The following is a 27,472-nucleotide window of genomic DNA, read 5'->3' on the forward strand; positions in this document are numbered from 1 at the left end:
TCAGGGCTGCAGGCTGGAGTGTCCCAAATAAGGGTATCCAGTTCGTCCTGTTGCTCTGGTCCCCTCCTTGGCCCCTGAGCTATTTTGATGGACATCCCTGCCCTCCACCCCCAAGTCCTGCAAAGATGCCCATTTTAGCAGTCATGAAAAAAGCCTGGTAGCAGTGAAGTGTCCCACGAGAGCTGAGAGCTAGGCGAGGGTCAGAGCTGCGGGTCTGCACCTCCAGCCTCTGCCTGCGCGCAATCACCCATCCCTCCCGGGGGAGGCTTGCATTAGGTAACAGGCGCGAGAGAAAAATTCAGATTCTGTAAATGGTGTCCAGTAATAATAACCCTCTCGCCCCTGTTCTGCATTCCTTGCCCAGAGGCGATCACCATTACTAGTTTGTCGTGGTTATTGTCAGAGGTATTTCGGGACACACAAACATATCATGAACACATACCGTTAAATTACCTTTTTAAATTAAAAAAAAAATTTTTTTTTAACGTTTATTTATTTTTGAGACAGAGGCAGAGCATGAACAGGGGAGGGGCAGAGAGAGAGGGAGACACAGAATCGGACGCAGGCTCCAGGCTCTGAGCCATCAGCCCAGAGCCCGACGCGGGGCTCGAACTCACGGACCGAGAGATGGTGACCTGAGCTGAAGTCGGATGCCCAACCGACTGAGCCACCCAGGCGCCCCTAAATTACCTTTTTAAAAAGCCGAATGGAAATTTGCTAAACACTCGGTTCTGCATTTTGGGGGGGGTGGAAAGGGGACAAACCCTTCTGGAATTCACTTGTTTCCCGTTGTGCTAAACTGAGTCCTAACTACATACCATATATTACTATTATCTTTAAATGATTTTCAAACCTTGCATTTACCGAACTATCTGTATCTACAAATGCCTTCCAGCTTGAGAAAGAAAACGCTGGCCCTGCTATCCTGAACGCTCTCCATACTCTTCCCTCTTCCCAACCCCTCTCACCCCAAGAGGTGACTGCCAGTCTTGAATCACTCACATCCTGTATCTTATAATTTTAGCGTATAGATATGCATCCCTCAACAATATATATGCCTGTTATAACTTGTACAAAAATGAAATAAAACTATATGCAATGGATGGGAGATCCCGTCGCTCCACAGATATTATCAGGTGCATTCATTTTGCCAATCTGATGGCATTAAATGTCTTCTCATTGTCTGGATTGCTGAGAAGTTGTGTTATCTTTCTTATGGTTCCCCCCCCCCCACCATTTATATTCCTTCTTCTGCAGATGCCCCAACATTTCAGTGTTATTTTTAGGAAATAATCCATTCTTTCCCCCACTAGGATGCATGCAATGCCATTTGTTGCCCTGATCAAGTTTCCGTATACACATGGGTCTGTTTAGGACTTTCTATTATGTCATATCAGTATAGTTGCTGTTATCTGCACTCCAATACTACTGTTCTTATTCTTACCTCTCTCACCTTTCGGGCGCCTGGGTGGCTCAGTCGGTTAAGCGTCTGACTTCTGCTCTAGTCACGATCTTGCCATCCCCAAGTTCAAGCCCCGCGTCGGTCTCCGTGCTGACGGCTCGGAGCCTGGAGCCTGCTTGGGATTCGGTGTCTCCCTCTCTCTCTCTGCCCTTCCCCCCACTCACACTTTGTCTCTCTCTCTCTCTCTCAAAAATAAAATAAACATTAAACAATTAAAAAAAGAATAAACCTTCATGTGCTGTAGGACAATTCCCCCTCACCTCCCTCCTACATTCCATCCACCCTTCACTTTTGGGGTTTTGAATGGAATTGCTTTAAATCCATAAATTAATTCAGAGAGAACTGAGATTTTTCTGATGTTGGACCTTTTACCCAGAACATGGTTTGCCTTTCCATTTACTTAGGTCTTTGTTAATGTTTTTCAATAAGGTTTGTAAGTTTTGTCTTCACAACACGGCTTTTTCCGTATGGTTCCGTAGAGAGGTGTTCCCTTCTCTAAACAGCTGCATAGTATTCCGCTGTGGGGAATGTCCTGTTACTTAGTTTACCAGGTCCCCAATGCCGTCCCTTTGGATATCTGTGATCTTTACATCACAACAATGCTTCAGGGCATATCCTTGAACTTGCTTGTTTGAGCACAGCACCAAGTCTATCTGCAGGATAAATTCCTGGAAGGAAGATTTCTAGGTCAGAGGGCGTTTGCATCCCCTGGTGAATAGACCCTGCCTTCCTGCCTTCCGGACAGGCGGTGCCGGGAAACTGCCTTTCGTGGGCACCTCCTGCGATTTGAATCCTCCTTCCCTCCTTTGCAACGTTGGAGACTTCGCCATGGCCTTTTTCTGGAGCTTTTCTCCTCCTCTTGTTCCTGTGGCTCTACATAAAAGACTGCAAATTCTTCACTTTAATCATCCACTGTGTGTTTACTTACTCACAGCCCCACTCACTCATTGCGCAGTTAAGGCTTAGACTTGTGTGGTCCACCAGGGGGCCCTCCCATTTTATCTAGCAAGCAAAATGCTGCCTGATGGTTCCATCTGTGCACGTCTCTGAAAGTGCTGAAAAGGAAGTTCTAAGACTGAGCAGTGGGGAAACCGAGGCATGGGGCGTTAAATGCCTGCTGAGAGTCAGCACACAAATGGCAAGAGGTCTCCCTGGCCGCCCGTCTCTGCGTCGAGTCCAGGGTAGACTTGCCAGAGGAAGGCTTGTCCTCCTCCGACAGAGGAGGTGTGAGAGCCGCAGAGCAGCAGATGGCCCTGTTCTGTCCTTGCAGCCCTGGTCCCCACCTGCCCCCCAGCCTTCCAGAACGCGGGCACTGCCATCCAGGAGCAACGAGCTTGGGCCCGCGGCCAGGGAGGCTGGGTCTGGCCGCCAAGTTTCCATCTCAGCTTCACCCTCCAATGTCCACAGAGACGCCTTCCCCCCCCAACCCTTTGGCAGTGGGACGCCAGCATCCGAGCCTGAATTCAGAAGTTCACAATACCAGTCTCTGCCCTTGTGGGATGACTGGGCAGCCTGGCCCAAAATAGCTGGGAGAGGCGGAATGTTGGGGCCACAGTGGGGAAAAAAAAAAATCACAGCGCTCCTAATGACAGGCTGTGCGTATCTGGCACCGAGCACCTTACAGACGTTAACCGAGGTCACATGGCTTTCTCCCCGTGATGAGAAAACAGAGAGAGCCGCAGTGATATGCCCAGGGAGAGAGAAGGGATTGCCAAACAGAGGACATAGAATGTGCTGTCTTCTGGGCAGGGATTCTAGGGAATGTTCTCTTCCCCCGTGAGTCTCTGGGTTTTACATCCCATGAGCTGCCCTTGTCTGAGAATGTGGGGCCCCTGGGGAATGTTTAGGAAGCCCTGGTGTTTGGCCCAGACATCCTTGTGTGGGAGGTGTGAGCTCCCAGGGAATTCCAGAATGGGCGTGACCTGTAACTCATTTGGGAACCGAAGAGAGAGACCTTGGGGGTGTGGGGGTTCACGGTTCTGGTTGGCCCTGCCCATCACTGGGCTGATGAAATCTCCCCCAGGCAGTGCTGCTGGCTTTGGGTTCTGATTTGTCAATGTTGTTTGGTTTTGTTTTGTTTTGGCCATGACTCTTGTCCTTAGCGCTGGCCAGGACTTTCCAACGGGAAGATATTTGCTGGATCGGGAGCCTTCTGCCTCGGTTGCTCGGTGGGGGGGGGGGGGGGGGGGCGTGCTCAAATAGTCTGCAAGACCATCCCTGGCTTGCCCAACGTGGCTTTCCTACTTACCGTGTCAAAGCAACAATGAAGGGGGTGACAAAGAGCATTAGGGGCCTGACTAGCTCTGGGTTTGGGTGACAGATTTTATTTCTTTCACTGAGGGCTGAACTGGCCTTGAGAAATTTTGCCCATTTGTCCGTTGGCTGCAGCTGCGGGCTGCGTGCCCAGGAGGTGCTCAGACGGCAGTTCCCTTTCTCTGGAACTCCCCACGCCTCTGAGCCTTCTGTCTCACATGGACGTCTTGGGAAACCCCAGGTCCTGACTGCCACCTTTACTATGAGCACCCGTCACCCTCCTGGTTTCTGCCTCAAGAGATAGGAGGAATCCCTTTCCTAATCTCTGGGGAGATGTGGGCGCTCAACCCAAGAGGAGGGAAGGAGCAAGATCATACAATCATGACCGTTGCAACGAACGCTCTCGTGCCTTGTGTCTGCTCCGTCGGTCCTTTCCCCAGCCGTGTGACAATCACAGAGTCACAATCCTTTAACCCCAAGTCCCCCAGATACAAAAAGCCCTGACAGCGTGGTTTCCCCCTGAGTGTGGCGTGAGGGCACAGGACAGTGTGACCTGTAGTGAGGTGAGGCCACGCACGGCTTCTGTCTCTCCTCTGTTGGGAAATATCCACAAGCATCCGGCCGAGCCCGGCGGGGCGAGATGCTCCGGGTGATGTCTGCATCGTCCTCCGAACACATCTGGCTGCCTGGGGTCCAGAGAAGAGGTCCTGGGCCTATCCCTGCTTTACAGATGAGGAAACTAAGGCCCATTGGGCTTGGGCAGCGTTCCAGGCTCAGGACTTAAGGCCGCCGGCTAGAACGAGAAGCTGCCACTGGAAGAGAGGGTCGTCGTGGGGGTGTATTTCTAGAGCCCTGCTCTCCGTCGGGCCCCTGGATTTCTGTCTCGGGATTATCTTCAAGATAACTGTCTTTCAGTTCTCAGATGGAGTAAGGAAAGGGAGCAGATCTCTGCATCAGCTTCTCTTCCAAGCCACACGCCCGGCTTCGTGTGCCCTGAGCCGTGGTCTCCGTCCAGGACCCCCAAGGTCTGGGCCTCCGGGGGGCTGCAGTGGAGAGCGTTCCCTCCGCATTCAGGGAGATCCTGGGGCACGGGAGTTCTGAGGACTCTCCTCCAGTATCCCCGCCACGAAGGCCATCCGAGGACAGAGCGAGCGACCGGCGGAAGGTCAGTCAGGGCGCTAGGCCTGGGTCCTGCTGACCAGGAAAGTTCCTCGTGTTGCGCACAGAAACGAAGACGCGCTTATCTCCGGGCTTCCCGTGTCGATAAGCAGCCAGGGATGTTGTAAGTTTCGCCAGGCCTCAGACACACGCCAGAGATCACGAGCGATTCCTGGATCTTCTCACGCCAGCCGAAACACCGTCTCCAATGGGACGTGTTTACTTGATCTTGCCGTAGTGCCCTTGGAGCTCCCCAGGGCCACTGGGGGTCAGGGCACTTCCCGTTTGTTCCCACAGGAGCAGCTGGGCTGCCGGTGTCTCTGCGGAGCGGCCACTGGGCCGCCCAAGCCTTCCCTCCCCTTCCATCTCCGCGTTCTCTGCTCTGCTGGCAACCTGGTGAGCCTGGTGGGTGTCAGGCTCGCCCAGCCCCCTTTACTCCCGACTTCTCAGCCTTTCGGGCAGACACGTGGGCAGCAGTGGCGGGCAGGAATTTCCAAGGCAAGGTGGGGTGGGGTGCGGTGTCTGTGCCTCGCCCCGCAACACCCCAAACCAGCACCCCTGTTTGTACATCTCCTGTCCGCGGGTAGCCAGAGAGAGGGGCCCTCGGGAGGAGCGGTGCTAAATGACAAACAGGCACAGGTGTGACGTCCACGAAGCTCGCGGAGAACGTGGGAACGTGGCTCAGAAAGAAGCAAGCAAGAATGCTGTTATCGCCACGGCGCAACTCCGTTACTCTGGCCAGATCCTTCCTCTTTTTGCGATATGATAAGACTCCAGAACTGTCTGTTCTGACTCAGGATGGAGACCAGCCCGGCCCGGGGGCAGCTCCAGAGAAGCCTGTAGCAGCCATCGGCATGTGAGGCGGGGCCCCAGGGGCCTGGTTAGACCTTGTGCGATTGAGTTGGGGAAAAGGCCTGGGTTTCATATCAAGGAACCAGAGGCTGATAGAAATCTAGCGATGCTGATGTCCCTCCTCGTTGTCCCCTGGCCACACGGTCCTCTGGAAAGTCTGCACCCCCAGCCTGGGGTCTTCATGGGGCTCTCTGAGAGTCTGATCAAAGCACAAGTCCGTCCCTGTCTGACAGTGCGCGTGTGTGCACACGTGCCTGCACGCACAGCTTTGCATTGTTTTTTTTAGGGGGAGGGGGGGTCACAGATTCCTCAAAACCTGTCTGTGGTCCCTGGACCCCAGGGGGAGCCTCTGATTGAAAATCTCTCGGGTCTGCCGCCCTTGGGGGGGCTTGATTCCACAGCATTGGCTACAAGTGCCCCCTGGGCTGCTTGGAGCCCATCCTCCAGTGCCCAGCAAGTCGGGGTTCCCAACACTCTTTGTCCTCGGCCCCCAGCCACCCCCACACCTGGAGGGACTTCCGGAGGCTGGGAGTGGTCACCCGTACCCGCCGGCCTGGGCCGGCTCCCCAGGGTGGCCAGGGGTAGGGCAGCGCTGGCTTTCCCCTGCCCGCCGGGCACACACACAGTTAATCCTCGGCAGCTGCTGTTTGGATAATACGCACTGGGAGCGTTGGAGGCTCCGCGGCCCCGCTCACATCTGGCTGGGGTTTGCTCTTTACGAGTCTGTCCCGCTCTCTTCAGCTCTTCCTTTACTTTCGAGAAACCGCGCTTCCGCTTCTGGCCAGAGAGACCTTGGAACAGAGGAGGTCAAGGTGCCGGGAAGGCAGGGACCGGCGGGTGGCTGCCCCCGCGCCCCCCCCCCCCCCCCGCCCCGATTCTGCACCTTCTTCCCGGAGGACTTTTTCCTTCCTTCTCGCTCTCTCCGCTGACCAGGCTGTTCTGCCCCCTCCGACCTGGCTGGGAGGAGGCTACGACGCTGCTGGGAGATGCTCTAAGCCTGAGAGGCCGCCCCAGGACGCTGGCCGGAGGTAGGTGGCGGCTCTGGCGGGCGGGATGCCACGGGGGCCGCTCCGCTCCTGTTCCGCGGCTCCGGGTCGCGGTCTCCCCTTGTGACGAGGGAGCAGGGGCTCTGTGGCAGCTGGATGGCGTCGGGGATGACTGTGCCTCCCCTCGTGTTTGTGGGCTGATTATCTTGCTTCACACTTCTCGAGGTGTGAGAGGAAAAGGAGTGGCACCCGAGTCCCCGCTGTCCCGAGGGGGGGCCCCGCCCCGACATTGCCTGGGTCACCTGAGAGACAGGTTTGCCCTGCGGTGGCCAGTTTGGACCCCACACAGAACAGGAAACGCTGACTTTGGCCCCGGCCTCTGATGGTCTTGGTGCTCCTGGAGGAGAATCAGTCTGAACAGGGGAGAATAATGTCCCTCTCCCTGGGGACGCTCCTGGGCTGCCTGCACCACTGAGAACCATGCCTGGCCTGGGGCCGAGTCACCCAGCTGTCTTTGAGTCTCTGGACCTCAAACACTTCTCTGGGTCGAGCCAGCATGCACCGCCCTGTTCTTCTAGGCGCTCCATGAGGACAGGTGTGGTCCCCACCTGTCCTGGGCACCCCCATCATGTTAGCCTGGCTCCCAGTGTGCCGACTCCTGGGCAGCCCCGTGTCCTCTGGGGGTGCACACGGGCCCTCCGGGTCCCTCCCGGTCCATCGGAGGAAGTGGCCTCCCTCTGCGACTCGTCTGTCCCTTCCATGTCACTTCATTTCCAGGAATGGAGGCAGTTTGGCACACTGGAGATCCTTCTTTCTGAGCTTTGAAAATAAGGAGTGTCCTGGGAAACTGAGTTTTCTCAACCACGAGCGACACCCCAGGTCCCTGGGGGAGGATGTGAGGTCCTCGAAGGCTGCCGGGCCTTTGCTTTTTATAGGGTAGGAAAGCACGCAGCCGGCCCCACATGCAAGGTCACAACTCGATGCGTTTGACTGTTGTGTTTGCTGCAAGGGGAAGTCTGCCCAGTGTTCCCAGCAACAGGAGGAGGGAAGAAATTCAGAGGAAGGGGAGATGGGGGGCAGAGGGTTGAGTTCTCCTGTCCTGCCTTCCTCCCCCTCCCTTGACCTGAGAGCTGAGAGGAGCTTAGGGTAACCTGTTACAATAGTTGGCAATAAAAATAACGGCGGCCATGGGTCCGCGTGTGTGTGTGTGTGTGTGTGTGTGTGTGTCCCACACGGCAGGCGCTGAGCAAACGTGGATTCTCGATGACTCCATCAACGTCACTCTCACCCCTGAAGAGCCCAGAGAGGCTCGTGACTTGCTCACAGACAGTAGATAGAGGACCCGATGGAGGACCAGCATCTCTGTGCCCAGAGAGGGCATGTAACTTGCTCAAGGATGCACAGCTCTCCAAACTGAGGCTGGGACCTGAGCTTCTCAAGTCTGCAAAAATCCATTTCCCAGCTGTCCGTGGAGAAAGCGCCCAGGGGCAGGACGACAGCCAGGTTCTGTTTCCCAGGAATGCTGCCGTCTCCTCTGGTTCTCTCCCTCCCCCTTCTCCCTTCTCCAGCCTCCGGTGTTCCCAGTGAGCAGCAGGTCAAGGAGACAGAGAAACAAGGGTGCAGGGGGGATCTTTGGTGGGGCTCCAGCCGGCCAGAGGAGGCCTCTGCCTGCCCGGGACAGGTGCAGCCAGCCAGCGAGAGGCACCCTCACAGGTGGACAGCGAGAAGCTGACCTGATCCCAGAAAGGTGCACAGACGTCTCCCCTCTTCATTCCCGGGCTGTAAACCTTCCTATCCAGGGCAACCCAGCATAATCTTTCAGAACGTGCTTTCTGTTGTTCTTCCTGGTGCCTTGGGCCCTCCCCACCCCCAGCTATAATTAGCATGACTCATAAACCAAATATTCTGGCACTGAACTTCACCCATCAAAACAAAGATGAAAAGAATTTTGTAGATACAGTCGTGCTGCTGGGTGTCCTCACCGGACAGAAGCTTGCCATCGGGTTTGTGTCTTCAGGGGCTAGCCCCTTGTGTGGGACCCTGCTCCTGGCGCTGGGGGTGGCTGAGGGCCCCGGGGCAGGGTGGCGGTGACAGCTCACAGAGGAAAGGAAGAATGGAGAGGCCCCCCTGCACTCACTGCCTAAGGCAGCCCTGTCTGTGGATCCACTGGAGAGGAAAATGGGTGTTTAGAAGCAGCCTCACCTCCCTGCCCCGAGAGGCCAGATATTTAGGTGGAGGTGATACCTCCCCCCACCCCACCCCCGGGCACTCCTTCTTGGTGATGCGACAACTCCGTGGGCCTAGGGTTATTAATTTTTTTTCCTGTCTTTACCTGCTGAAATCCGCCTTCTCTTAAAGTCGAGGGAGACTAAGGCAGCTCCCCGGACAGGAACGAGGGCGTCTCCCTGAGCCCCCACACGGTGCAAGGAACCGGCTGCCCCCCTGGAGGGCAGAGTGGAAAAGGACCATCGAAGTGTGCGCAAGGCGCTTCTGTCCACTCCCTCAAGGCAGCCCAGCGAGCCTGGGGTTTGGGGTGCTCGGGGCCCTGCTGGGGGGAGTCCTGCTGTGGCAGCCTGGGTCCTCGGACCCTTGTCCTTCAGCCTCGCGGGGAGGGACTCGGGGCTGTGAGCGGGAGACGTGAGCTCCCGGCATCCCCTCTAGTCACTCATTCTTGCCCACGCTTGCTTTCTAGGACTGGGCTCAAAGTGGAATGGGTGTGGGCGGAGGTGAGGAGGCCCCCCTTACTGCCCACCAGGGTGTCTCCGGCCTGCCCTGGAGGCCCCTGCAGTCGACCCCTTGTCCAGCTCTGGACGGGACTGGTGCAGGCCTCCTGTGGGGCGTCCTGCCCTGTCCGGGAGGGCTGTCAGGATGGCTGTGGGCCAGGCTGGGCCTCAGTGTCTGACCATCTCCCTGGCTCCTGTAGGAATTTTCCTTGAAACAAGACGGAGCAGAGTTGGAGATTGTGGGCAGGGAGGCAGGATGGGAAGGGAGGACGGGAAAGGAGGCAGACAGGCGGGGGCAGGCAGGGCGGGGGCTGGAGGAGTGCGGGAGTCAAGGTGCCCCAGGCTTGGTCAGAGGCTCCTGCTGGCCGCTGGTAGAGCCATGCATGGGGAGCGCCCTAAACCTTTTGCCTTGAGTTGCACCCCCACCCCAAATGGGGACATCTGGTTACCAGCCGCCCTCTGCCCTGGGGACCAGGGAGGGAAAAGGACCTCTCCTGGGCCAGCTGCCAGCCCTGGTGGATTTGCAGGCGGGTGCAGGCCGGAAGCAGGCTGGGCCCGGCAACTTTGCCCTGCAGGTTTCTGGGGCTGGGCTGTAGAGTTGGGGAATGGGGTGTGTTCAGAGACACTTGGGCCCTTTCCCCTTGGGAGGAGTCTGAAAGCGGATTCCGGAGAGAGACGAGTAGGTCCTGGTGGCTTTCGGGGTGGCCATGGGGCCCTTCAATTCCTCTGGCATTGAGGGCAGCCCCCCTCCCCGCAGAGCCAGGGCTATGACAGCAAGACCCATGGTTCCTGGGGAAGAACCAATCGCGGGCCTAGGGAGCAAACAGAGCTAGACCCCGGCATCTGGGGAGGTGGGCTGGAGCCTGACGCCCACCTTTCTGTTCCACCCTCTGCTCCTGCACTCTCTTGCTTCCAGGCCTTTCTCTGTAGGAGCCTCCACTAGGGCTCCCCGCGAGCCTGATCCCCAGCAGCACCCCAAAGGATGGGCAGACACAGGTCACCCAGGCTGCTCCCACCGCAACGGCAACTGGTCATACCACTGGTTCCTGCTGGCTGCACTTGGCCTCAGGTTCCTCTGCAGTCCAGCCCTCCGGTTGGCCTCTGTCCCTCAGAGAGCACTGGGGGCCCGATGAAACCATTTGCCATCCCTCCACCCCGTGGTCTCCCCTCTCTCTCTCCCTTTCGGAGCTCACCAATGGACTGTTCTCTCCGCCCTGCAAGAGCGATGCTCTAAAAACGCACGTTCAACGGACCACACCTCCCACGCCTCTTACATTTTGAGGTATGGGGCGGGGTGGTTCCTGGTGATCCTGTGCCTAAATCCAAAGGGATTAAACTCAGTGGTGGGTTTTGAGATGCCGGCAGCCTGGTGCCAGCGAGATCTCAGCGCACGGCCTCGGTGGAGACGGTTGCCACACCCCCCGCCCCTCGCCTCGTGCCACGCCTGTCACAGAATAGGCGCTCAAGAACCTGCTGAATGAATGAATGAATGAATGCAAGGGCTCGGCTGGTGCAGAGACCCCTCAGAGCCGATGCCACCGCCCCTGCTGCCGCTCTGACCAAGTGAGCCAAGCGGGTGTGGTGTGGTGTGGCAGGATGCGCCTGCCTACCCGTCCTCTTTCCAAAGGCCCCCGGAGGTGAAGTGGAAAAGGCACTGTGCTGTCACACACACCTGAGCACCAGCACCTCCCCGCTGTGGGGCCCGGGGCGGGCACTCCTTCCCTCCGCGCCCACTTGCTCACCATTCAGGCGCATTGGAGGGGTCAGGTTCAATGGCGTCCAGAAAGCACGGTGCCCGGAGCCCGGCACGTAGTAGGTGCTTGCTGAGTTGATGGTAGTAGGGCTTCGTTAGAAGGAATCTCTGATAAATGCTGAGGCTGCTCCCAGGGGGCCCGTTAGCTCTCCAGGCCATCGCCCAGAATCCCTAAAGATGGTCTCAAGGATCTGGCATCGTTCGTTGCCTTTGGTTTCATGGCCTCGGGCAGCTTCCTTCCGGAGCAGGTGCCAGCAGAGAGAGGTGTGCCTGGGACGGAACACGAACTCCCTCCTGGGAAACGTGATCTCTCTACCAGGCCTGACTCTAGCCCGAGTCCGATGGCCCTCCCTGGCCCAACCTGTAGCCATAGCAACTCCAGGGGGTCTGCTCCCCGGGAGGGGGCCGGGTAGGCTGTGTCTCCTTGGTGCACACAGTTTCCCTGGAATCCAGCCCTCGGCCCGGTACACAGCAGACGCTTAATAAATGCTGGTGCAGGAACTCGAGGCGGGAGCTCCGGGGCAGTTTCTACTCCCCGCGGTCCCCACTTCGATGAGGCACAGATTTGCCACAGCACTGTCCCCAAGCCCCTCCTTCATTCTCCTTCTCGATCGCGTCCCCTCCCCTCCCCCTGCCTCCCCCCCCCCCCCGCCCCACCGAAGACACAAAATGTTCTCTTCATCCCCAGGGTGGGGCTTATTGATTTGTCATTGTTCTAAGTGGAAAATAACGTGTACTTCGTGTGAAAAGCTATGGCAGGGGAAAGATATCGGAGAAGCCAAAGTAAGAAAATGGCAAACATCCCTATTTTCATCACCCAGGGATAATTGCTGTGAACAGCCAGGTGGGTGGCCTTCAGATCTCAGCGGCTGAGCACACAGACGGGCACTGATGTGTGTGTGTTTCCAACCCGACCTTCACTCATCATGAACGTCTTTCCACGTCTGCAAACAGTCATCTGTTTACAGAGGTTGCTAATTGGTGCGGCTGGCTGCGCTCGCCCCTCCCCGCTTTATTTATTTATTTACCTGCCTTCACTCGAAGCACGCGTCCCCTGGAGCTTGGAACCTTGGCTAAAGGAAGCTGGGGATGTAGCCCTTTGTGAAGCAGGAGATTTTTCTGAGCGCAGATAAGAGGAGCCTCGGAGGGTAAGGTGGCTGGAGATGGCCACACCAGGATTCAGCCTTGCGATGGCACTCTATGGGGCACCCTGGGTCACTCTCCCCCCCTTCCCTCCTCTCTCCCCAGACAGCCCCACCTTGAGCTAGAGAGAGATTTGAACACCTTGGCTTGAGGCCCTAGCAAGAAGTGTGGGATCCTAGAGTCCTGGTTGCATGTTGGCTCTGCGGAAAGGTTGAGCGTGGAGTTCTGTGTCGCACATCAGACACCAGATACTGGGGACTCGAGGAGGGGAGACACAGCTGCCTTGGAGGGGCTCCTTGTCCGGGGGCGGGGGGTGTAGACCCTACGGGAGGCTGGGGGAGCACCTTCCTGGAGGAGTGCCCCCAGGCCGGGCTCTGAAGAACACACGATGGAGAGGGTGGCAGGGAAGGGACCGACAGAGGAGAGCCTGTGGCTTGTGTTGGGTCTGTGAGCGGCTCCAGATGGGAGCAGGGGGGCGGCAGGTTGGCCAGAGGCGAGGCAGGAGCCAGGTGGTGGCGCCCAGGGTTTACCCGCTTTCCTTACTTCGTGGGAAGCCTTTTCCACCCAGGGCGGGACTCAGATTGGCAATTCTGCAAGGTGCCTCTCTGGTGAGCAGGTTGGAAGACAGAGGGGAGACAGAGGGGAGACGGGGCAGTGGAGAGCTGGGAAGGAAGCGGTGGCCGGCCAGCGAGGAGGGGACCGGAGGCCCTGGGGAAGCTGGGTGGTGGATGAGAGGTGACAGGTGCATGAGAGGTGGGGTCTGAGTGGCCCCCAGATTTCCGTCCTGGCGCCCTTGTGTGGGCAGCCGCTGTAGCTGCAGGAGAAGCAGGTATGGTGGGGACAGGAGCGGAGTTAATTCAGGGGTTCGCGGGTCTATGGCAGAGCGGAGAGCAGGTGCTCAGAAGACTGATAACCCAGGCTGTCCTGTAGAACTTTCTGCCATCGTGGAGATGTTGTCCCAGGTGTGCCATCTGAGAGGCTGGTCGCCTAACATCACCTGCTGTGGATGAGAACCGAATTCTCCATTTCACTTCATTTTAACAAATTTTACTGGCCCCCTTGGCTAGTGGCTACTGCTCCGGAGGACGTGGGACAAAAGCCCTCAGGCCAGGCCGGAGTGCAGATGAGGATCTCAGGGAGCTGTCACTGTAGAAAGTGACAGCGGGTCTGGAGGGGGAGGGGCTGACTGCCCAGGCCACAGCCCCCATAGACACCTGTCTCTGCGGGCGTGACCATGAAGGATGAACGCTGGGAGGCAGGCTGGGCCAGAGCGGGGACAGAAGAGGTGGCCAGCCCTGTCCTGACTGCAGATTGCATGCTGAGCTAAATTCTGTTCTTGGCCTAGAAGCCCTTAGGTGTGGGACCACGTTCTCTCTTATGACAAGCTTCCTCGGGAGGCATCTGCGAGATGTTGGGGCGATTGATGTCCAGGCCCCAGAAGAACCAGACGTTAGAGCCGCTTGTAAAGAGGCGGGTGTGGTGGGACAGAGGCCTTGGAACTCCCAGGTTCTCTCCTCCCAGAGGGCGTCCCTGCTGTGGGAACATGGGCCCTGGGCCAGGCCACCTGCAGAGCGGGCTCACGGCGGGGCACGAGCTGTCAGTGGCCCTTCTCTGTCACGCAGCTCTCAAAGCAGGGGCAGGCCTGCAGCCCAAGGCCTCGCAGCTGGGAGGTGATCTAAGGACAGTGCTCTAGTCAAGGAGGTCTTTGTTTGCACCGGGACAGACTCGGAGCTGTGGAGGCTGGGCTGGCCAGGTGCCCCCGGAGGCCCGACGCCGGCAGCCCACGTGGTCTCACTGTTTTCAGGGCCTGGGCACAACACGGTGTCCCCTCTCCATCCGGGTGAGCCTTTCCTTCCCGAGGCCCAGCTGCCCCAGGAGCGATGGAGACGTGTTAGGAATGGGGGGAGGGATTCTTTTTCCTTTTTTAATATAGACTGTTTATCCATTCATTTAAGTAACCTCTACACCCAACGAGGGGCTCGAACTCATGATCCCGAGATCAAGAGTCACACGCTCTTGAGACTGAGCCAGTCAGGCGGCCAGCAGATGGGGTGGGAGTCGGGGGAGGTGATTCTTGTCTTCTGTTCTTTTCAGTTTTGTCCCAAGCCAGGCCTCTCTGCTGGGCAGGGAAAAGGAAGCTCTTGCTTATTAACTAGAAAAACCCCATCTCTGTCCCTGGCCATGTGTTTGAAGGTCACCAAATAAACCCCCAAACCTTAGAAAATAAATCCTTCTTCTCTAAGCCAGAGAGCAGCTTCTTGGAGAAGGGGAAAGGGTGAGATTCAGCGAGTGGCGTGGATGCCGGGACCCCACCCTTACTGACCCAGGTTCCTTCAGTACGGGGGTCCTTATCCTGCCCACTGCTGCTTCCTTTTCAGGGCTCGGTGGGGGGGAAGCAGGAGAGGGCCTGAGACCCACTGGGCTGCCCGATTAGAGAAGGGGAAATTCGATATTAAATGGGCTTCTGGAGTTGGTGAGCAAACGTCATTCATCAACTGGAAGTCAGTCTGCCTCCCTCCTTCCCGTCACCAGAGGAGTTCCGTAAGTGGAAAATCAGTGTGATGCATGGTGTCTGGGGCAGGAAAGCAGATGTCATGTGTGAGAAAACCCTGACGGTCATCAGGGCCAGAGGGATGCCCCAACATGGCGCTTTCTCCTTCCCGGGCACCCCAGGATCGACATCGAGGAGAGGCCCTGCTGGAGAGCTCAGATCTCCTCAGTGGGAGAAAGATGTCCAAGCGGAGAGGGGCAGCCCTGGGGCTCCCTTTCCGGCTGGCAGGATGCCGGGGAGAGGGAGGTGGCAGAAGCAGATAGGGGAGGGATGTCGGATGCCACGTTGAAGCAAGGAGTGATTGCCCACCACGCCGAATTGCGTTCTTGGCCCAGACGCCATCAGGTGTGGGAGACAGTCCTCCTCTCATGCCAAGCTTCCTCGGGAGCTGCGTGTAAAATTTCGGGGTGATGTCCAGGCCCTCGAAAAGCCAGGCAAAGTTACTTGTCTTGGGGGTATTGAGGTCTGGGATGCAGCCAGAGCTCCTGGAAGGCATCACAGAGAGGCAAATGGTAGAACGGAGAAGAGACCTTCAGGAGACATTCAAGGCGGTCGGTGACTGATTCGATGCGGCGGGTGCATGAGAGGAAGGAGCCCAAATGACTCCCAGATTTCCGGCCGGCTGCTTGTTCTTAGTCCCGCTTCCTCCCCCCGCTGGTTGCGTTTTGTCCGACAGCGCTTTCTGCCACGATCGGAATGCTCTGTTCTGTGCTGTGGCCAGCGTGGTAACTACCAAAGCTGTGTTGCTGCAGAGGGCGTGGAACGTGGCTAGTGTGCAAGAGGAACTGAAGTTTTGAATCTTAGTCAGTTAGTTTAAAATGAAATAGCCAGCCGTGGCCAGCGGCAGTCACAGCGGACCGCACAGGCCCGGGATGTTACCCGCTCACCATTTTGATTCGACAATTTCTGTCCCGTCCCGAGCTATACGGTACACGTCCGTCCGTCCGTCTCCTTCGCTGGACCGTAATCTTCTCGAGGTCAGGGAGGAAACCTCCCTGGTGGTGGAGTCAGTTTCTCCTGAGTTCCGACGCAAGGCTGGGCAAATCGTGGGCACTCAGTAAGCCAGGCCCGTGTGACGCCTTCTGTCAAGAGGAAATCTTGAGCTGCACAGGCCGTGGGACTTGTCTTCTAAGCTTCCTCTAATCCAGGGAGATCCTAGGCTCCTTGCCTCCCCGAACAGCTGGTCACCCGATGAGCATTTCGGAAGAGGGAAAACTTCATAAATGCTTTTGTCAAATGGCACTGGGCTGGGTGTGGCATCGAGGCAAAAATGCAAACATGTGGTGCCCAAACTCTGCGAGTTTCCCATCAGAGCACAGGCAGGCGGGACACTGTAGGGGTGGGTGGGGCCCGTCTTGAACAGATACCAGGAAACTTGAACGTGGGTATGAATTCCATCTGCTTGAAAGATTTACCCGGTGTCCACAAAAGGTCTGAGAAGGGGGTGAAAATCACTATTATTGTTTTAAAGAGGGAGGCAGAGAGAGCAAAAGAGCGAGAGAGAGAGAGAAAGAGAGAGTGCTGAGTTGGGGAGAGGGGCGGAGAGAGAGAGGGAGAGAGAGTCTCATGCAGGTTCCAAGCTCAGCATGGAGTCCGACACGGGGCTCGATCCCACGACCCTGGGATCATGACCTGAGCTGAAATCAAGAGTCAGACGCTCCACTCATTGAACCACCCGGGCGCCCCAAACGGATGAAAATCATGAACGAGGACGTGTTCTCAGGCTTCCTCCATTGGCCCATTTCCCCCTTCTGCACCCCCACTCCTACCTGGGGGGGGGGAGGTTCTTCCTTTGGGGGAGGGTAAGCAGAAGGCAGATGGCAGGGCCGAGGGGAGAGCAGCTGGAGACCCCCAGCAGGAGAGTCTGGGGCAGAAACGGGAGAAAAATGGAGTTCACCGAGCTGACGTGGGATTTGGCAGATGAATTTCTTCACAGGGTTTCAGAAGGGCAAGTCGGGAACTTGAGTCACGTTGGAGCTGGCCTCAGAGGCCTTGACCACAAGGCAGCCTGGAGACCGGGCCGTGTGGGCCGGTGAGGGTTGTCCAGGCTGGCGGAGAATTCCCGCCTCCCGGACCTGCCTTTGCTGTGTGTGTGTATATTCTTCTGAGTCATCCTACTGGGGGCAGAGCCTCACCCTTTGTAGGTGACTTCATTTCACTGGAAATTGCTAAAAGTGATTTGGAGGCAAGTTTGGTTTGGACGTTGGGCAATACTGTTTTTGCCCAAAAGTTACGAAAATGATGGTGTCGTGATGCTGACTTTTCTGTGGCCTTTGGTAAAATGGTTCCGCAGACATTTTTTATTCCATCTTAATGTTCATTTATTTTTGAGAGAGAAAGAGAGACAGAGCACGAGCGGGGGAGGGGCAGAGACAGAGAGGGAGACACGGAATCCGAAGCGGGCTCCGAGCTGTCTGCACAGAGCCCGACGCAGGGCTCGAACCCACGAACCCTGAGATCGTGACCCGAGCTGAGGTCAGACGCTTAACCGCCTGAGCCACCCAGGCGCCCGGGTTCTGAAGATATTTTTGAAGGAGGAAAAAGATTTCACTCACGGTTTGCTTTGGCCCCAAAGAGGAGGTTCTTGAGGAGAATCACCAGCCTCTGCTGCCCTCACGACGTCAGCCTGGCGCCTGGGACTCTTTGCTGGCTCTGTCCCCATTGATATCATCCCCCTTAGGTCGGCTGCGTCCTCGTCCCCACCTCTTCCGATCAAAGTCCAGAAAATTCCTTTTCCAGACTGGTAAGAGACAAGCCAACACGCCAAACGGGGCTCCCACTGGGGGCAGAGCCCTGATCCTCAGCTGGGGAGGGGGAGGGGGAGTTTTGCCTCCCAGGGGACACGCAGCAGAGTCCGGAGACATCTTTGGCTGTCAGTCACCGCTGGGAGTGGGGCGTGTTAATAGAATCTAGTATGTGGAGTCCAGGGATACTGATAAATATCCTGCAAACGCACAGGACAACCTCCCACAACAAAGAGTGAGTCAGCCCCAAATGTCAGTAGTGCTGAGGTTGAGAAACCCCGGGGACAAAAGAATCCAAGGTAGCTTTTTATGTGTGTTTGTTGTTATTTCCTGACTTTCCCCAAATGAATATATATTACTTTGGATTCAGGAAGAAAAAGGTTTAAAGAAAGGAAAACCTCTTTTCCTTTTAAGTGATGCAAGCTTGGCATTTACAGAAAAAAAAAAAAAAAAGTAATTATTGAGGGGCCGAGGAAAAACAGAGGAAATACAGAAGAAGGGAAATAAACAACTTTAGAAAACTCCATTTCACAAATATTTGTTGAGTAGCAATCAAGTTCAGGGTGCTGCAGGATGCTTGGCCGGTCCAAGAGGAACACGACTAGGAGGTCACGGGCTGCTGTGCAGAATCCTACGGGCCAAGCAAAACTCTGCAGAATAAGACAACAGGAAAAACAAAGTTTAAAAAGGGGAGGGAGAGGTTTTGGCAGCTGAGGGTCTGGGAAGGCGTCAGGAGGAAGGGGAAGCACTTGGCTTTGGTCTGGAGGACCAGGTAGGATAATGATGTGATCTGAGGACAGCCTGTTGAGTCAAAACCAGTGCCCCCCCACCAGCCCTCGCTTAAAGATTGGGCCGTCTGAGGCTAATAACTTCTCTACGTCTCTGTTTGCTCATCTGTAAGGTTGGTGTAATAACGAATGAGTATTGTCTTCTTAAAGGATTCACTGGAGGTCCCTCTGAGGCCTATGTCGGGGTAAGAATTGCTAATGAGGACGTGTTCTCAGACCTAACCCTAACTTACTGGGCTAGAAGGATGCACTGAAATGAGGCCTGGGGTGGATGCTCAGGGCTGCGGCTGGTGCACTGGTGGCCCAACAAGGCTGGTTTTTAGTAGAAGGACGAGAAGGGGAACTCTTGGCCAGGGGAGAAGGATACGTACAGATGGACAGATGCCAGGAGTTTGGGGAGCATGGCTGAAGCTGGGATTCAAAGTATGGTCCGAGGACTAGGAGCACTGGCAGCATCTGGGCTTTTTGAAAGTGCAGACCCTCTGAATCAGATCTTCTGAATCAGAACCTGCATTTAAACCAGGTTTCCCAGGTGGTATGTGTGTATGTTAGTGTTTGCAAAGCAGGGAGCTTGGGCATACGATGAGGGGTGCTGTACAAGGTAGCTGAAGAGTGGGGTGTCATGTATGACCTGTCAGGCATAAATGGTGGATGGATGGATGGATGGATGGATAGATAGATGGATGGATGGATGGGTAGATGGATGGATGGATAGATGGGTGGATGGATGGATGGATGGATGGATGGATGGATGGATGGATGGAAGGATGGATGAATGGACAGATGGATGGATAGATGGGTGGATGGATGGATGGATGGAAGGAAGGATGGATGGAAGGATGGATAGATGGATAGATGGGTGGATGGATGGATGGATGGAAGGATGGATGGATGGATGGAAGGATGGATGGATGGAAGGAAGGATGGATGGATGGGTAGATGGATGGATGGATAGATGGGTGGATGGATGGATGGATGGATGGAAGGATGGATGGATGGAAGGATGGATGGATGGAAGGATGGATGGATGGAAGGATGGATAGATGGATGGATGGATGGATAGATGGGTGGATGGATGGATGGATGGAAGGATGGATGGATGGAAGGAAGGATGGATGGATGGGTAAATGGATGGATGGATAGATGGGTGGATGGATGGATGGATGGATGGAAGGATGGATGGATGGAAGGATGGATGGATGGAAGGATGGATAGATGGATGGATGGATGGATGGATGGATGGAAGGATGGATGGATGGAAGGATGGATGGATGGAAGGAAGGATGGATGGATGGATGGAAGGATGGATAGATGGATAGATGGATAGATAATTTTAATATGTATTTTATAAATTCACATAAACACATACAGTAGAGATTCTGAGTGGGGGGCTTGTCCAAGCAGTCTCTTGGTCATTGGGAAGCTCTACTGGGTCCTGGAGCTTGGGAGGGATAGCTGGTTGGTAGAGAACTTAGAGGTAGGGAGGCCCAGCTAATCCACTGCGGTGTATGAGGTGGGGAGTGCTGCAGCCAACTGAAGACTTGGCGGAGGTGTGGGTGACAAGGAAGGAGGGGGTTTCTGGGGACGCAGCCTCCCTAGCACAGAGGCTCATTACATCTCCAAGGATCCATCTGGAGAACCTCTGGCCTCTGCCTTTTATCCCAGGGCTCTGGTTCCTGGCCGTCTGCCTCCCCCATGTTGTCTTTATTTGGCACGGGGGCTCCAGCAGGGAGGGCTAACGGAGCACCCTCTCCGCAGAGCTATAACAGCGAGCCCACCAACACACAGAATAAAGAACAAAGCCCCCAAGTCGACCTACCAGCTACAAGGCCTCTGAGCAACGGGGTGTTTGAGGGAAGTCCACGGCCTCCCGTGATCAGCGAAAGGAACGTTCATCTGGGTGGATAATTACTGACAAAAACCGAAATCTGTCTCAGTACTTAATTCTCCTTAAACATAAAGGAGGAACTGAAGGCAAATCAGACCTTGGACCTTCTGAGATTTGCCTGCCAGTAACAACCTGGATCCCACTCCTAACTTGGCTTCAAGGGGAGGGTGGTTCTCATCGTCACTGGGCCTCTGTCTCTCACTGGGCAGCTGAAAGTGTTGGGCAGGGTGTCCTGGCAGGCCCGTCGAGGTGTTGAATTGTATGTTTTGGTGAACAAAGTTTGGCTGGGATTGGCCAGTTACTCACTCCTGCAGTGGGGAGGTTTCCCAACCCACCAGAAGCAGTCAAGGCCATCTAGCTGTCTACCCATCCATCCAGAAGCTCCCCCAAGTTAGCTGGGGGAGATGGCTCTAATGGTGGAAGTGGATAGGATGGGTTTTTTTTGCCTATTTTAAGCCCAAGCACTGCCCCCTAATGGGCTCACTGGGGACCCCCAGTGGATGTGTCTTTCTAGAAGGACTGTTTTCAATACTGGGTGAGGACCTGTCCAGAGCGTTCACCTGAGAACACCATGAGAGACATGTGACAGAGCTGGCTCTGATGAGTGACCGAGGCATCAAGGGCTGGACCCCACGCCCTCCCTAAGTGAGATGCGTAACCTCCCTCCCTCCCCATCCACGCCTACGGCACAGGGCAGTGACCACACGCATTCGTCCGGGAGTGTGCTTGTTGTTCTAACAGGGCTGATAAATGGTCACCCAGAGAGCCCACTGGCTGAGGCTCCGGGGGCAGAGGACGTGCGCACATGACGGTGTGTGAGTGCATGTGAGTGTGTGCATGTGTGTGCGTGCACACGTGTGTGCCGGTGGGAGAGTACGCGGGTGTGCACGTTAATTGTGTGAGCATGCCCGCGGGTACAAGTGTGTTGAAAGTGTGCGTATATACAGGTACTGAGTGTGCTGAATGCGTGTGGGAGTGTGTGAGAGTGTGTGACTGTGTCAAGTGTGTGAGAATATGTACACGGGGCGCGTGGGTATGCACGGAGGTGTGTGCGTGTGTGAGCGCGAGTAAACGTGTTAGGACTGTGCAAAAGTGTGTGAGCACAAGAGCGTGTGCACATATGTACAAGAGTGTGTCACGTGTAAGAGTGTGAGCTTTCGTGTGCACCTGCCGCGTGGGAGTACCGAGTGTACGTGTGCACGCTGGCACGTGTGAGAGTACGCGAGTGCACGGGTCCACGTAAGTGTGAGAGTACCGAGGATACGTGCGCACGTGTGTAAGCACGAGGGCACTAAGTGCACGGGTGCACACGTGTCTCGTGCAAGAGGACGCGAGGGCGCGTGCATGAGTGTGCGCGGAGCGTGTAAGTGCGGCGGCCCGTGTGCGGTCGCCCTCCCGGAAGGGGCCGTGGCCGAAGCCCCTCCCGGCTTCGCGGGTCTGGCGACACCTCCGGTTGCCTCTCCGCCGGCCCCCTCCCAGCCCGTGTCCTTGCCCGTGTGTCTTTCCCAGCAGGGCGCGCGGGAACATGGGCTCCCGGGGACTGAGACTCGGGCTGGCGAGCTGCCTGCTGCTGGCCTTCGCCTGTGGCCCGGTGCTGGGCCGTGCGCCGCGCGGCCCACAGGAGCTGCAGGAGCAGGAGGGGACCGAGGAGCCGCCGCTGGACCACGCGGAGAGGTGAGACACCGGGGCGGTGTGCACACGGCGCTCGGGCTTGGCGGGTTGAGCCTGGGGTCCGGAGCACCGCAGGGGGGTCGTTCGGGGCCGGACGTGAGGGAGCAACAGCCAAGGCCAAGGGACGGTCCTCGCGGGGGCCGATCCTTGAGGACAGACCAGCCATCTCCCCTTTCAGCGAGCCTTACCTGAAACCGAGGACTGTACCCCTCCCCGTTCTAACCCCAAAGGGATTGGGTCTGTTCGGTTTTGCAGCCACATCCTTAAATAAAGAGTTCACCGAAGGGGCGCCTGGGTGGCTCAGCGCGTTAAGCGTCTGACCCTTGACTTCAGCTCAGGTCGTGATCTCACAGTTCGTGGGTTCAAGCCCCACATCGGGCTCTGCGCTGACAGCGCAGAGCCTGTTTGAGATTCTGTCTCCCCCTCTCTCTGCCCCTTCCCTGCGTGCTCTCTCGATCTCTCAAAAATAAATAAACATTAAAAAAAAAAAGAGTACACCAAGCCCCCCACCCCAGCCCTTGGGTTGTCTTTCCATTCTGGTCTTGTCCTTTGAGAGTATCTTCCAGGGTTCTGAGAAGCGCCGTTGGGAATATTTTGTAGGGACACACCAAATGCCTAGGGTGTTACTCCTGAAACTGTCGTTCCTCGCATGTGAGGTTCCAGCCCGATGCTTTGAGTTTCTGCATTAGTTTCAGCTTCGGGCCGACCTGATGCCCCAGGCTTTAGGTGTGCTTTACAGGACGATGGAATTGCATGCGATGCGGCACACGGTGACATCTGTCACCTCCTGCTCCTTTTCCTCGTCCTCCACTTCCCCCTCCTCCCCCTCTTCCTCCTCTCTCTTTTCGCTCAACGAACATTGACCATCTAATATTGGTCTGGCCATCCGGTAGGGACGGGGGGACCTGCACAGATGACAGTCCCTGGCCTCCGGGAACCCTGAGGCTATGGGGGAGCAGAGTGGTGAACAGTGAGGTAGGACAGGTATGCCCACAATGCTGGGGGTGGCGGTGGGAGGGGGGACCGAGCAGAGGAGTGACCTCATCTTGAAGGACACCTGGGGGGCATCCGGGTGCAGAAGGAGGGTGTGTGGGAATTTGTGGCCATGCCGGGTGGCTTTGGGGTAGTGGAGGGTAGGAATGGGAAGGGAACTCCTGAACTTAATCCTACAGGGAGTCATGGACGATTATCACGGAGAAGGTGGGGATGTCTGGGGATGTCATGGAGAGGTTTCAGGGTCCTGGGGTTCCAGAAAGAAGGCTGGAGAAGGCAGAGAAGATGGATGGGAGGTGTGGGGGGAGGCAGATTCCAGGAGGGCGGTCAGAGTGGTGACGGTCCCCCAGAGATGGGGAGGCCTGAGGACCCAGCTTCTGCAGGTGCCTTGGTGGGGGGTGCTGACTGCTCAGGACCCCGTGGTCCTCAGAATGTGGTGGCGAGGCCAGAGACATCTCCCAAATGAGCCTGAAGCTCCATTCTGGGTGGCCGATGACGGTAACGTGAGGAAGGCTTGGAGGGAGAAGGTTCCGGGGGCACAGTGACGGGCCGACACTTTGGGACACATCACCTCTGTGGGGTTTGCGGGCTCTAGATGGAGACTGCCGGCAAGAGGCGGGGGTCCACCTGGGAGTCCCCACCTGGCACTTGTGGGGCCTGAATTTAGGGTGTGCGGATCCGTTTCCTGGATTATCTGGGGTTTAAAAGCAGGAGCGGAGGCAGAGAAGGAACCGGCCTTTTGAGATGGAGTGACTACCTCTGAGATTTGTACCTTCGGCTCCAGAGCCTGGGAGCAAACAGAGAAGCCAGAAAGAGCACCGTGCAGCGCAGGGCGAGGCCATGAGGTGGCAGCACGGAGCTGTCCCCGGCCACCCCGCCCCGGCCGCCCCTGTAGCGTGGGTAGCAAATGTTAGAGTGGAGTCTCCAGCTCAAAGCTCAAAGGAACGGTAAAGATCTGGCCGAGCCCTTTCATTTACAAATGAGTCAGCTTCATGTAGTATCTTCTAGAACCACAGTTGATGGAGGGGGTTCACAGCACCGTCACACATCCTCTGAAACCCCTCCCGGAGGGGCAGAGCTCTCCAAGCAGCCCGGGCTCGGCTCCCACGGCCGGCAAATTACTGCTGTGTTTGTTATCGCTGTTGGTGAGGATTGCTGTGACCAGAAGGCGGGGGGTGGGGCTCTTCCAGAAATTTCATTCAGGGGTCCCAGACTTCGCCAAGAGCCAACGCTGCCTGTGTCGAGGGAAAGCGAGTGCACGCCCTGGCACGCCCAGGAGAGAGGGGAGGCAAGCAGGTTAGACCAGACCCTCTGGCAGCAGGAGAGAGAAGAGAGCTCTTGGCTTCCCCGGTAACGGTAACGTCTTTATTCCCTTAGGGATGAAAAGAACCATGAAAAATACAGCCCCAGGCAGGGGGAGGATGAGCCCGCTTCCCGATGCTTCCGCTGCTGTGACCCCGGCACGCCCTTGTACCAGGCCATCCCGGTGCCGCAGATCAACATCACCATCCTGAAAGGTCAGGCTGCTGCCAAGCCACCGAGGGGACCTTCTCCCGGGTGGGGGTGGGGAGTGCTCTGTTCTGCGGGGGGCGGGGGGGAGGGGGAGAGGATGTAGTCTTTTTTTTTTTTTTTAATTGAGTTTATTTATTTTGAGAGACAGAGCAGAGGAGGGGCAGAGAGAGAATCCCAGGCAGGCTCCGTGCTGTCAGCGTGGAGCCCGATGCGGGGCTTGAACTCACATGAACCTGTGAGATCATGACCTAAGCCACCCAGGCACCCCAGGAAGATGGTGGTCTTTAGGGTGGATGAGGCGGGCTGCCCCTCAGGGCACAGAGCAGAGGCAGGCTGACCTCTAGAGGTGGAGGAGGAGGAAATTCCATCCGAGGCTCTGTCCCCTTTCCAAGAGGGCAGATTGGAAAGAAGTGGCCCGCAGGACCGGGGTCTCGCCGCCCCCCTGCCCCCGGCTGCATCCGAGCCTCTGTGTCCTCTGTTCTGGGGCTCGGCACCCCACCCCCCGCCCCCAGCCCGCTTTCTGAAATGCCAGCGGCCGCCGCGGCCCGGATAACCTCGCGCAGCCCTGCAAAAGTCTGACCGGGAAGCTCCCGGGCGAGCCCGACATCTGCAGTTCATTTGCTCCGAGTCGGCCGTGGGCCCGGCCGCAGCGCCTGCCGCTTTTGGACAAACCCACATGTTCCCTTTGCTTTGCCAGCACTTTCCGGAGGGGGAAAACATGAAGGCTTCTGGATGAAAATAGAACAGCCGTGGCGGCTGGGCCAGCTTTGCTCGACGCCTCGTGCTCTCTCGTCCCTTTTAGGTGAGAAGGGTGACCGAGGAGACCGAGGCTTGCAGGGGAAATACGGCAGAACAGGCTCCGCGGGCGCCAGGGGCCACACGGGCCCCAAAGGGCAGAAAGGGTCCATGGGGGCCCCCGGGGACCGCTGCAAGAACCACTACGCCGCCTTCTCGGTGGGCCGGAAGAAGCCCCTCCACAGCAACGACTACTACCAGACGGTGATCTTCGACACGGAGTTCGTGAATCTCTACGGCCACTTCAACATGTTCACCGGCAAGTTCTACTGCTACGTGCCGGGCATCTACTTCTTCAGCCTCAACGTGCACACCTGGAACCAGAAGGAGACGTACCTGCACATCATGAAGAACGGGGAGGAGGTGGTGATCCTGTTCGCCCAGGTGAGCGACCGCAGCATCATGCAGAGTCAGAGCCTGATGCTGGAGCTGCGGGACCAGGACGAGGTGTGGGTGCGTCTCTTCAAGGGCGAGCGGGAGAACGCCATATTCAGCGACGAGTTTGACACGTACATCACCTTCAGCGGCTACCTGGTCAAGCACGCCCTGGAGCCCTAGCCCTGCCGGCCCCCGCGTCCCCCCCCCCCCCCGGGGAGGGGTGGGGGGCACGGGTCTCCTGCAGCCCCTCCCCCAGGCCTGGCTTCCCCGCCTCACTGCCCAGCTTCGGCCCTCCACACCACGCCCCTCGCTGAAGGGGAAGCGGAATCGGCTTCCAGGCCTTGGGGGCTCCCGGGTGGGCTCACCGGGTGGGCACCTGCGAGGGGGGGGGCGGCTCCCCTCCATGCACGTATCCCCAGGCGACCCAGCAGGCGCCCGCGGCCACGGGGCAGGGTGTCCCAGAGTCATCCCCGCTCCCTCCCGTGGCTGGAAGTAATTAAGGAAATTGTAACGTTTGTGAAAGAAACAAGAGGGAGGCGTTGTGATTCTTGCCTTCCCACCGGCCGCACCAGTTCCCTGGGGAGGCCGTTCCAGCTTGAGCTTGTGTCAGCCTCCTGCTAGAGGAGACCCGACGTGGACGCTGTGGGCCACGGGGGAGGGGGGCGGAGGGCGTGGGACCCTCCTCGGCCATTCATGAGCCTTCTTTGGCAACCGCTGGACTGACATCCACGTCCTGGGGTCGGCACGGCCTTGCCCCGAGGGTTCGGCTGGACTGTCTGAGCCACAACAGCGAGGGGGGGGGTGTGTGTGGCTGGGGTGGGGGTAGCGAATGTCAGCTCTCAGCAGGGCAGCCAAGCCCTGGGCCTCGGCCTCTGGGCTGAGATGAACAGCCTGCCTGTTGGAACCCACAGACTCCTGACAACAGCCGGGGACCTGGGAAGTCCCTGGGTCTGCTCAGCACAACCAAGGCAGAGCCATCCATCTGGCGTGGTTCTGCCCCCACGGCCCCAGACTGCCCTGGAGCCCTGGGCAGGGCCTTCACGCCCGCCACCCTGGTGCTGGCTTTCCGCTCCTCCTCTCAGACGGGTCAGCCATGGAAGGCACTGGAGCCATACTTTTGTAACAGCTGTCGTGGTTATATAATATTTGCTATACAAGCTCCCTGCACACCATCTCCAGTCCTGTTTCCCTGAGGGCTCAGTGCTCTCCCCCAGGCCTCTTTGACCAGTAGCCTAGGACACCGCGGGAGGGCCTTCCTCTGGGCCCCGGAGCAGGGAAGAGCCTGAAAGAGCCGGAAGGGGCTGGAAGGCTCTGCCTGCCTCGGAGCCCCCGCGGGGCACCGTCCCTCTGACCAGGAGAGAAGCATGTCTCAAGCACTGCAGTCAGAACCCTCTCTGGGAGGTAGGGTGTAGAAACACCCAAAGCGGCTGCTGCCTAGATTTGGTGCTCTGGCCCGTGGCTGACTTTGGCCCGGTGGCCCTTCCCTGCCTCTCTCCGTTGACGCCCAGGGCCAAGGTCCCTCTCCTACCTGCTTGGGCCCCTAAGCCCCTACGGGAACCTTCCTTCCCTCAGGGAAGGGTCGGTCCTTCCCTGGTGACCCTTGGCCTTGACCCATCCCTCTGCCCTCCCGGGGGCCGGGCCACCGGGTCTGGGCCCCGTGCCTCCTTCCCTCTGAAGGACTTCTGCTGGTCAGACTTTCAAAACGGTGTTTCTATGGGCGTGCTGGTGAGTGGAGCGTCCGCCTGCTGCTTTGTGCTGTCCCGGTGCTCTTTCGGAAAACATTAAACTTGGAACCATGCGTTTGAGCATCATGGCCTCTCCA

General features: G+C 57.3%; 1 protein-coding gene across 3 annotated transcripts; it reads left to right on the top strand.

Annotated features, from left to right (window-relative positions):
- Nucleotides 1-6,365: 6,365 nt before the first annotated feature.
- On the top strand, nt 6,366-27,461 carry C1QTNF1 (C1q and TNF related 1). Of its 3 annotated transcripts, XM_060645216.2 has the most exons (5): nt 6,366-6,537; nt 6,659-6,753; nt 21,811-21,975; nt 24,343-24,482; nt 25,280-27,461. In XM_060645216.2, the coding sequence occupies exons 3-5, from the start codon at nt 21,827-21,829 to the stop codon at nt 25,828-25,830; spliced, it is 840 nt and encodes a 279-aa protein (XP_060501199.1). In that variant the 5' UTR covers nt 6,366-6,537; nt 6,659-6,753; nt 21,811-21,826; the 3' UTR covers nt 25,831-27,461. The 3 variants fall into 3 exon arrangements, with proteins under 3 accessions (XP_060501199.1, XP_078294196.1, XP_081647260.1); XM_078438070.1 differs by having other exon boundaries at nt 6,366-6,753; nt 21,814-21,975; XM_081791134.1 differs by lacking the exons at nt 6,366-6,537; nt 6,659-6,753 and adding an exon at nt 17,493-17,624.
- The last annotated feature ends 11 nt before the right edge of the window (nt 27,462-27,472 follow it).

Source organism: Panthera onca, chromosome E1 (assembly GCF_046562875.1).
Source record: "Panthera onca isolate mPanOnc1 chromosome E1, mPanOnc1 haplotype 2, whole genome shotgun sequence".
Classification (NCBI taxonomy): Eukaryota; Metazoa; Chordata; class Mammalia; order Carnivora; family Felidae; genus Panthera; species Panthera onca.